The 11,652-nt window shown below is 31.6% G+C and overlaps 1 protein-coding gene across 1 annotated transcript; it reads left to right on the top strand.

Annotated features, from left to right (window-relative positions):
- Positions 1-2,703: 2,703 nt before the first annotated feature.
- LOC127722376 (uncharacterized) lies at positions 2,704-5,791 on the top strand. The gene is made up of 2 exons (XM_052229254.1): positions 2,704-3,217; positions 4,987-5,791. Exons 1-2 carry the CDS (start codon positions 2,704-2,706, stop codon positions 5,256-5,258), a joined length of 786 nt encoding a protein of 261 aa, XP_052085214.1. The 3' UTR covers positions 5,259-5,791.
- Positions 5,792-11,652: the final 5,861 nt, after the last annotated feature.

Raw genomic sequence — 11,652 nt, 5'->3', positions numbered from 1 at the left:
AGTCAGCGTATACATACGTAATTATAAGGAAATATAAATTGGTGCAATTGAAATGTAAGTAAAGCGCTGATCCAGAGTACACATTCATTCTTTTGAAAGACTGCATATGATGTCTTTATATAAAATATAATTCATTTTTTCTGAGCTATACATAATCCTTATATGGTAACATATGGTTTATCTATTTGTTGAATTAGCCTTCCGCAAGCCTTATGCAAGCTTGTTTATATTTGTTTGCCCTTCTTGTGAAATCCACCAGGTGGCACGACAATATGAAAGTTGTCAAAGTTGACCTTAATCATTCAATCATCGAAAGTGTCAAAAAATGAACAAATGTTATGTTTCAATATCAAAATAGACTGATACATGTGATACTTTCAGTTTCAGATAAGTGATTTAGTTTTTTACAGAAATGTTACACTTGCATACTACTGCTTTATTGTCTATCACATATTTCAATATAGATAAACATGATGAGCTTTCGAATAGAATAGTATTTGCGTATTAATTTAAGGAAGATCATCGGTATATGTTTCCTGAGATAGAATTTTCTTATACTTTGCCAAAATGAAGATTTTACTATGCTCTTTACAAAAATATAATAAAAAGGATGGGTCACCGTGCTATTTTTCAAGCGATGAGTCGTTGAATAAATTTGCTTAGAATGATCATGAAAAAACACATTTTTGTGCATTAAAAGAAATCTATTAGATAGAATTTTGAAATAAATTGTGAGAAGATAGGTTTTATAATATGTTTAAAGAAAATAAAAAATGATGTCACCGAACTTGTTTTCTTGCTACAAGTAAAAATTTAAAATTTCCCTATCAGTCCAGTATAAATTTTTCACCAAAAGAGTTAGATTCCCTTACATGGCTTATTGCAAAAATTGATTCTTAAACAGAAATGTTTAGTATTTTTTGAATATTTTAGATAATGCAATAAATCAGCAAGTTTTCTTCATATAATAGACAGTCTAACCAATAAAATTACACATCTGTCTACAAATTTGCAGATTTGGGCAAATAACTAGACTGATTGTGTACTGCGATAGAACAATCCAAGATGGCGGTATACCATGAATCTACCTTAATACAATATTTTTTTCCATATATATACATTTTTGCGCCTGTCCCAAGTCAGGAGCCTCTGGACTTTGTTAGTCTTGTATGTTTTTTTAATTTTAGTTCATTTATATGTTTTGGAGTTTAGTATGACGTCCATTTTCACTGAACTAGTACTCATTTTCATTTAGGGACCAGCTGAGGACCACCTCCGGGTGTGGGATTTTCTCGCTGCGTTGAAGACCCATTGGTGGCCTTGGGCTGTTTTCTGCTCTTTGGCCGGGTTGTTGTCTCTTTGACATATTCCCCATTTCCATTCTGAATTTGATGATGATATATATATGAGTTATAACGTTATGCGGAGTTAAACATTAATTCATCTGTCTTCAAAGGGACAATGATTTCCGGTTGTTTTCCTACTGCAGTTTGACGTTTATCGTCGTGTACACGACTTCCTACTCTAGTAAAAAAAGATCGTCACCATATAGCGATTAATATTAAAGTAAGAGGTAAGAGTTAAGACCATTGAACTAACCAATCAACGATCTTTATCCCTATCTACTAATTGATATATTGTAATCGTTAATGATTCCTTTGAATCGATCATTTACTTTCACTTTAATTATTCTTTGTTAAAAATCGATGTTCAAGAGTTGGTCTTTTCGTCAAGACCTTGAAATTATAAAAAAATATTACCAATCACATATTTTCGCCTGACCCATCATTGAAAGATTAAACATCAAATATATTATATTTCGACTGTTTTTGAAGTCTTATTTATAAAATAAGTCTTGTACTGTCATATATATATCGTTATTGTCACAAATTTCAGTGTAGATATTAGAAGAAAATGAGCCACTCAAACTTAAATATTTAAAAAAAATTTTGAAATCAAGAGAGGCAGTACAAGTGAAAAATAGTAAGAGGCAATCAAATATCACGAGTCGAAGAAAAAACAGACACCACCATGGTTAAATAACGATGGAAAGTTCACATAGCACTACATAGAAAACTAAATAAAATTGAGAATGGAAATGGGAAATGCGTCAAAGAGACAACAAACCGACCAAAGAGCAGAAAACAGCTCATAAAGAATTCAGAAAACGAACCCCATTAAAATCATGATAGGTCCACTGATATTTATTTTCTAGTTTGTATAAAGACGCACTCGAAACAAGAAGACGACTTTTAACAGAAAATCGTCCAACAAAATGCTTGAAGTCATACGAGTTCCAATTACAAGAGCATAAACAATATGATTATTTTTGGTCGCATGGTTTGTTGAAAATTCTAGAAAAAAGGCGAAAGATTGGAGCTACCCAGGGGACATTCCAACTCAAACGTTGAGGTAAAACTCACAACGCCATGGAAAAAAACAGACAAGTTTACCGAACAATACATGGAAAATCCAAACACAGAGCAACACAAACCTCAACTACAACATCAAAATTATTGGACCATAAGTATATTGCACATTTATTCTGCATATTCTTCAAACGTCTTAACAAATATGTTGAAGAGGTGTCAGCATTTGTCAACGACAAACCTCTTACTTCTTCACAATTTCTTGCTCACCGTATTTCGCTACTTGTTGTTGTACGTGAATATTACTTTTCACTAATTTCAATTTTTTAAAGATATGCATGGTGGAAGGATAAACCAAGTGTACCTGAAAACATTGAACAAAGGTAACATCAGAAGTGGGAATACAAATGAAATATACAATTATTATACAACGTTGACATCATTTGGACTGGAACCAACCTTAAGTGACAATCAAACCAGTTTTTGGGTAAAGTCATGTCGCGATACCTGTATCCTATTGTCCGATACAGAGAACTTAACATCAAATGTTTTCTATGAGATATGTTTTGCACAAATCAATAGAATATTGAACATCTGGCGAGGAAACGAAGACGGTACTACAAAAGAATTGGGAAATTTGTTGAAAACGTCTCTTCTCAATTGTACTGGTGGATTTTCCAACATTTGGGTCATCTGGGATCATGATCAGATTTCTATTGGAGTAGATTCTGAGATTTCTGAAGAGAAAAGTCTACTCATCGCAACTGATTATCAACCATTCAACATACGTGGAGTTGGAATAATAACAACATTCAATATTGATGGTATATGGAAACTTAACATTGAAGGTAGCTGTACTTTTAATTTACCATACGAGTGATAAAAGCCCTTTAATGTAGCACCAGAATTAAGTCATTAAGATTGCCACAATTAATGAGTTCAAAAGTTCCGAATCTGGTTAATAACACTTTTGCAGGGACATCTACGTTTATTTATTAAGAATCGGATCGGTAGAATCGTCAAATATTTGACTGTTTAATGTGTCGATTTTTTGTTTCATTCTGGTCAGTTAAAGTCACGTTTGCCATTCGTCTCTCAACAGCCATAGAATATTTTGTACTTATCATGTTAATGTTGGAGAAATATATTAAATTGTTATATTTTTGATAAATTTTGCGAAATTGCTGATTAATCATTTACCTGGAATATCACCGATCTTTATAATTGTTTGAATTAGCAAATAATTATCGATTATGTATGAACGTTTGGTCATCTAACAAACACTAATCGCTTCTTAACACGAACGTAAATAATCCAACAAAAACAAATTAAATATAAAACACACGAACATATTATACATAAGCAATCTTATCGCACCCACGATAAGGAGGAAAACTAAACTTGATCATATGAATAGAAGGCTATCGGAGTTCCATGTATTTTACGTGTCCATCACGCGTTGCAATTGTGGAGTGAAAACTATCTGATATACATGTATGATATATCTAAATTTTATTTAATGAAGGAGTAGAAAACAACTCAAACTTTTTAAGGATGTTCGCTACTCTGTTTCAAAATAACAAGCTTTTTAAAAGACTGTTATAAACTGATAGTATATAAATGAAGGAACTAAAAAAGCCAAAAAAAAAATAAGGGTCCGTGTGCTTGTTTTCGAGATATAAGCCATTAAAAATTTGGCGGGAAATGATTCTCTCTAGATATTTCATACATTGGCACCTTTTTTCTTTCAAAAACAATGAAAAAATAACAAAGATTCTATAAGATTTTCAAATATGGCTTTTTAAGCTATATGTAATAAAATTATGAAAAGAAAAGTATGGGTTAGTGGGCAAAATGTTTAATGGCACTACATGGATAAAACTAGAGGATTCCGAATATCTGGCAAAAAATCTAAAACAAAAGGAGCGAACATCCTTAAAGTTTTAAAATGTCATTCATTTGATTCCTATACATACCATCACATTGTTCAGCTTTCTCTTTTGCCGAGGAGTTTAGGCATACGTGTAATTATACTTGTACATGATCTTTGAAATCAAAATAAAGCAGTTTCAGTTTTTTAAACTGGTATTGGTATTATCAGTCATCTGAGTTTCGGAGAGAGACAAACATGTTCCTCTTAAGTAATCTATCTTGCAAAAGTAGATATATCGAAACATTCAAGGTATAATAAAGAATAAGTTGTAATAATATCCTTTGGAACATGACATATATATTCCAAAAAGTTAATTCAAAATGTATATATACCTGTATGGAACACCATACGGTGCATAAATGAGAGACTTCAATCGAATTCAAATGTACACACTATATGCATAAATGACAATCAACTGTCAATATTCACTAGACATTTATATTACAGTCATATTTGGTATACATGTACGTCAATAATGCAGCAACCAAAATGACAACCAAAATGAAGTGAAAAAGACATCAAAGGGCATTGAAAAACACAGAACAGTTCGATACTAAGGTCGCACAGTATGCTCGACTAACATTTACAAAGTTAACATTAGGATTGGTGTATCTAGTATTTAGTTGTCTCATTGGCAGTTACACCATATCTTCTAATAACTATTCATTATTCTTTTTATTACAGCAAATCCTTCAGGATATTTCTGTGGTGTGTCCAACACTAGAGCATCAATGACCCTGTTAAGTGTATCAACACAGGAGATCAGAACCTTTTGTGCTCTAGAATGTGACAGGAGCGATGATTGTCTTGGGTTCAATTACCGTACAACAGGAACAAAGAACTGTGAGATTATTGACGGAGCACAACTTGTGGTAACGGAGTCTGCTAATGATTGGAAGTTCTACTCTAAATGTTTACAGGACAAAAACATTTGTTTGTCATGTCGTGTATACTAAGTTGAGAAAGACAAAATGTTCAAAACAATTCATGTAACAGATGGACATAAGTGTTATCGATCAATATGCATGTACAAATGAAAATACTTACGTACGATTAAAAAAGTATATACATTTACACTATTTATGATAGGTGTGTGAATACCACTTTTTTACAATATAGATGTATGTTTACTATAATGAGGCTTATTCGTGTTGAACATTATTTAAGATTTATTTGATAGCTTAATTAACTTGTTGATATGCTTTTTGGAAATACACTTTTATGATACATATTTAATGTTAATGGCATGTGCTGAAGAAAAAAGCAAAACAAGTGAATAAAAGTTTTAACAAAGACAAAATAACCAATCGTCTTATTATAAAAAAAAAAAAACTCATGAAGATTTAGATTAAAAGTGAACTTAACAAAAAAAACTAAATTTGACGTTTCAGCAGTAACCAAGCAGGCACTCAACGTTGATTCAACGTTGAAACAGTGTTGTATCTCAACGTTGAAACGATGTCAAATTTATGTTGATTTTGAAAATTTTGAGAACAAGAAAAACTACAAGTAGGAATAGCTGAAATGATTGTGTGTGTCCACTTGTATAACAATAACTGTATATAATTAAAAAACCAATTGTTCAAAGAACAATTGAAGGTCTTTCCACATCAATTCTGTAAATAATTGATGAGAAGATAATTCTGGTTTACTCAAAGCTACTATTGGCGTCCAATCATAGGTTTCTTCATACTGATTCAATAAACATGGTTTCTATAGACTTTTGCCTGAAATAAGGGAGATAATTGTCAACATCCGGTTTAGAAAATGTCACTTCCGGTCTCATATGATAGCTTTATTTACACCGATTCCAAAAATATATGGTTTATATATACTTTTGCCTGTAAAAAGGGAGATAATTGGCTACTTCCGGTTTAGAAAATGTCACTTCCGGTCTCATATGATAGATTTATTTACACTGATTCCAAAAATATATAGTTTATATGTACTTTTGCCTGTAAAAAGGGAGATAATTGGCTACTTCCAGTTTAGAAAATGTCACTTTCGGTCTCATATGATAGCTTATTTACACTGATTCCAAAAATATATGGTTTATATATACTTATGCCTGTAATAATGGAGATAATATGGTACTTTCGGTTTATAAAATATCACTTCCGGTCTCAAATGATAGATTAATGTATGACCATTCAAAAAATATATGGTTTCTATGTACTTCTACAAGAAATAAGTGCAAAAATGACCACTTCCGGTTCACTCAATATCACTTCCGGTTGACATTTTTCAAGATCATATGTCACCCAACATTTTGCAAAAGATGTTATGGCTTTATCATGTACCAATATGAAGTAATAATCAATTTACCTTAAAATAAAACATGTCAGGGGCAATAACTCCAATAAGATGTCGCTGGATTGTCTCAGACCAAATGTATCATATCTTCATCACAATATAACAAACATTTTGCACTTGTTCTTTAATATATAACATTAAAAATATCGGGGGAAATGCAAAAACAAGCAAAAGACCTTAACCTCATTTTCGAAGTTAGGATCCAAGGACCTTAAATAAAAAGACTATAGGTTTATACGGCTTACAGTTTATGAGTAACAAAAACCTAACGACAAATTTATTTGATAAAGGTAGATAACTCCTATAAAATTTCATCGAATCGCTTCGATCCAAATTAGCCAAAAATTCCTGAGGATGTAACGAACAATTTGTAAAAAGAATTTTGTCGATATCTTTTTTTGTTACGAAGGAGATGCACACAGATGATAAACAGTGAATAGGGAGATAACTCTTACAAAGAAAATGGTTCGGCTTAGCAGGGTGAAATTTAAAAGCGCATAAACTATACGATACAATATGAGAAATATCTAAGCGACATATTGCGAAACAAACATTTATCGCAAGAACAAAATTTGGCGGAAGAAAAAAAAAAAAAAATAATAATAATTAAAAACCAATTGTTCAAAGAACAATTGAAGGTCTTTCCACATCAATTTTCTAAATAATTGATGAGAAGCTAACTCTGGTTTACTCAAAGCTACTATTGGCGTCCAATCATAGGTTTCTTCATACTGATTCAATAAACATATGGTTTCTATAGACTTTTGCGTGAAATAAGGGGGTAATTGTCAACTTCCGGTTTAGAAAATGTCACTTCCCGTCTCATATGATAGCTTTATTTACACTGATTCCAAAAATATATGGTTTATATATACTTTTGCCTGTAAAAAGGGAGATAATTGGCTACTTCCGGTTTAGAAAATGTCACTTCCGGTCTCATATGATAGATTTATTTACACTGATTCCAAAAATATATAGTTTATATGTACTTTTGCCTGTAAAAAGGGAGATAATTGGCTACTTCCGGTTTAGAAAATGTCACTTTCGGTCTCATATGATAGCTTATTTACACTGATTCCAAAAATATATGGTTTATATATACTTATGCCTGTAATAATGGAGATAATATGGTACTTTCGGTTTATAAAATATCACTTCCGGTCTCAAATGATAGATTAATGTATGACCATTCAAAAAATATATGGTTTCTATGTACTTCTACATGAAATAAGTGCAAAAATGACCACTTCCGGTTCACTCAATATCACTTCCGGTTGACATTTTTCAAGATCATATGTCACCCAACATTTTGCAAAAGATGTTATGGCTTTATCATGTACCAATATGAAGTAATAATCAATTTACCTTAAAATAAAACATGTCAGGGGCAATAACTCAAATAAGATGTCGCTGGATTGTCTCAGACGAAATGTATCATATCTGCATTACAATAAAGCAAACATTTTGCACTTGTTCTTTTATATATATCTTTAAAAGTGTTTGAGAAAATGCAAAAACAAGGAAAAGTCAAAATTTAGAACTTGACCTTGACCTTTGACCTTGACTTCATTTTCTAAGTTGGGACCTAGGGGCCTCATATAAAAACATTCCAGGGTTATACGGTTAAAGGTTTATGAGATAAAAAAACATACCGACAATTTTTTTTGGTAAAGGTAGATAACTCCTTTAAAATTTCATTGAATCGCTTCGATCCAAATTAGCCAAAAATTCCTGAGGATGTAACGAACAATTTAGAAAAAGAATTTTGTCGATATCTTTTTTTGTTACGAGATGCACACACTTGATAAACAGTGAATAGGGAGATAACTCTTACAAAGAAAATTGTTCGTCTAAGCAGGGTGAAATTTAAAAGCGCATAAACTGTACGATACAATATGAGAAATATCTAAGCGACATATTGCGAAACAAATATTTATCGCAAGAACAAAATTAGGCGGAAGAAAAAAAAAAAAAAATAATAATAATAATCAGAAAAAATACAATAGGTCTTTCCACAGAAAAGTGGAAAGACCTAATAATAATAATCAGAACAAATACAATAGGTCTTTCCACAGAAAAGTGGAAAGACCTAATTATCTATATGGTTATACGAGTGGACACACACCATCGTTTCATCTATTCCTACTTGTAGTTTTTCTTGTTCTATAAGCTATATAGCTATAAAATACAAATGATTCAATGAATTTGATTACACAGTTTGCATAAAAATTATGAAACACACTTTGTTCCCACCACAGCAAGCATCACTAAACAGAAAGAAGATGTTGAATAATTCTAATTAATTCTCACACGTTACAAGTTGTCCTCGTTAATCGACTGACCAAATGTTAAGCCATTGTTTAAAGTAGTATATCCCAAGAAGAGTGAAGACATTATTAGATCTAACGAGTGTGCAGGATGATCGCAATACATATAAAAATAAGTAGATGCTCCATGGCTGCTAACCAGATAACTCTCCACAAGAAAGCGAATGTCCTTGTTGATATATATATTACCCTCACACCTGAAGGCTATAATTAGTATAATCCATTACACGAATACAAATTTACTGAAGAAAAACATTAACTATAGTATAAATACAATGATATTTCTTTTGATTCTAGATTTATTTTATAAAATCATTTGTTATCTTTGTCTCTTTTGTCCCTTTTGCATGTCAACTTTCTTCCACCACCTCGAGTTCTTTCTGCGGCAGACTTCAAGCAGGAGGAGTCGTTATATAATATTTGTTTCTCAGTGACGTCTTCATACTTTTGCAGTATATTAAACCTCTTGAAAAGATAAGATGATAATAAATATTAATTGTAAGTCCTGAAAAAAATATCAAAAACTTGAGCCACCTTAAATTTGTTTCTAGATATCATCAAGAAGCAATAAAAAATAAAACCATAATGGCAAAGCACATAAAGAAATAAGCTAATCTTTAATAGAAAAAATATGAGAAATAAAAAAATACATAAATATTTACTATTGGTAGTTTTTGATATTAAATGAAGAAGCTTCTACCCGAGATTTGTTAAATTGCAGGTTTGACTTTGTAATTTATTACCCCGAAAACGCTTTACCTTTCACGTTTTTTAATTGATAACTGCACAAGTTCATTGACATTTTTCGTATGTGTGTGTTTGTTCGATTATTTTGTAATTCTTTATTTGTTATATTTCAATGTATTTCATGAGAACCTCAGGGAAGATTAGTTTTGTAACTAACTGTGTAACCCTCTTTAAATAAAGAATTATTAATTATTGTTATTATCATCATTTAATAAAGAACTGCGCCATTAGCGCATGATACGCCGTATTTAACAAGGAACACAAAAAACCTACCTTTGATGATTTTATAGATTGGAATTCCCAAAACTGAATTTTGATTTTGCACCACTTAGATTCATTTCAGCCATTGCTTTGTTTGACAAACTTCTGTAAAATAGATAATACATGTTCACGATTATGGAAGGCTGTTGTAAGTTAAAGTTCAGCGAGCGGCAGGTTAAATGCAAATCCAGGACGAGTACATGATAATGTTTTATGAATACGAAGTCTACGAATATTGTCAAGATAGTTTCCACTGTGTAAGTTCTCATTTATGTTAAACGCAATCTTGGCTACCTCCTTTATTCTGAAATCTGCTTATTCTTTTTATTGTATTATATATGATTGTCTTAACACTTCACATACATAATTGTCTTTGTAGAGAATACATTTTGTTGAATGTGTGTCTGCCTTGCATATGATAATGTTATAATTTATTAGTAAACAAATTGCTAAAAGTTTCTAATGTATATAATATTATCCTTTTGTTGTTATTGTTTACTTAACGTTGTGTCGTCTTTTTGTTTTTAATACTTCTATTTAGGTGCATGGTCATGTTGATTTTAAAGTAGTCATATTGTTACTTGGGTGGAGAGTTGTCTCATTTGCACTCATACCACATCTTCCTATATCTAAATAATTGATTGGGCGCACATGCTATGTTAACCTAATTTCTCGTATTACACATAGATCACCTGAAGATCGGATAAGGGTCAGACAGATTTGTTTTAAAAAAAGAATGACTTGTGTAGATAGGTTAATTAGGTGAAAAGTTATGAATGAACATCCTAGTTTCCTTCTCATAGCGTGAAGTACTTGTACTTTGTGGTATTATTTAACGTAATTGTAAAAATAATATTAATTTCACATTTTATTAATTTTTAAATTCCTGCACATGATTGTTCAATATGTTGTTGTCCAGTCCAAATTTATTGCTTATAATCAACAATAGCGTGCAGTTTACCTAGCCTTAAACTAAAAGAAGACACATATCTATAGTATACGTGTTGGGAACACCAGATCAAATTTACCAGTGTAAAGCGCTTGCGTACACCCCCTTTTTTCTTATCCGACACTTCAAGCATATTAATGTCTCAAATTTTACCTAAAGAGAAACAAATATGCTTTCCGTCTTAAATGCTCTTAAAGATAGTAGAATTGGTGGAAATTATATTTTATATTGTTCAATATGGCCCTTCCCTGTGTTCTACTATCTACATTTGTTGACGTTATATTTTTCTCTGACTGTGCAATACTGATACCAATTCAGCATTTCTTAAAACAATTTATACATATGAAAAACCATTAAAGCCACAAAGAAACATCTACTTTCTATAAGGATAGTTTTTCGTTCTTTGTTTTTCTATCTTTTAAACAGGAAAAGAACGGGTATAAGTAATGCGCATCGGTAACTAACTTCCTGTTAAAATCCCGCGAAAATATGAATAAAAAATAAAACAGAGATTTTTGTAAATAATCAATTATTTCAAATTTATTTACATGTTATCCTTATGTTGAAATTATTCATAAATACTATGTGAGATAGGGAAGGTGTAAAAGACAATACAGAGATACGAGATACAGCAACACAAGATACGAGATACGAGATACAAGATACGGGGGGGGGGGGGGGGGCTATAATGATAATTTTCAGGCACGAATGAGCACTTCCACGGGTTACTGTGATCATGCTGCCACAGAATAA

Source organism: Mytilus californianus, unplaced genomic scaffold (genome assembly GCF_021869535.1).
Source record: "Mytilus californianus isolate M0D057914Y unplaced genomic scaffold, xbMytCali1.0.p SCAF_12, whole genome shotgun sequence".
NCBI lineage: Eukaryota > Metazoa > Mollusca > Bivalvia > Mytilida > Mytilidae > Mytilus > Mytilus californianus.
This window is presented reverse-complemented; position numbering and strand designations above follow the sequence as displayed.

Excerpts from the sequence above, each read along its gene's own strand:
- LOC127722376 (XM_052229254.1), top strand. The coding sequence starts at position 2,704 with ATGCATGGTGGAAGGATAAACCAAGTGTACCTGAAAACATTGAACAAA. Across the intron at positions 3,218-4,986 it reads ATGGAAACTTAACATTGAAG|CAAATCCTTCAGGATATTTC; the intron begins GTAGCTGTACTT and ends TTTTTATTACAG.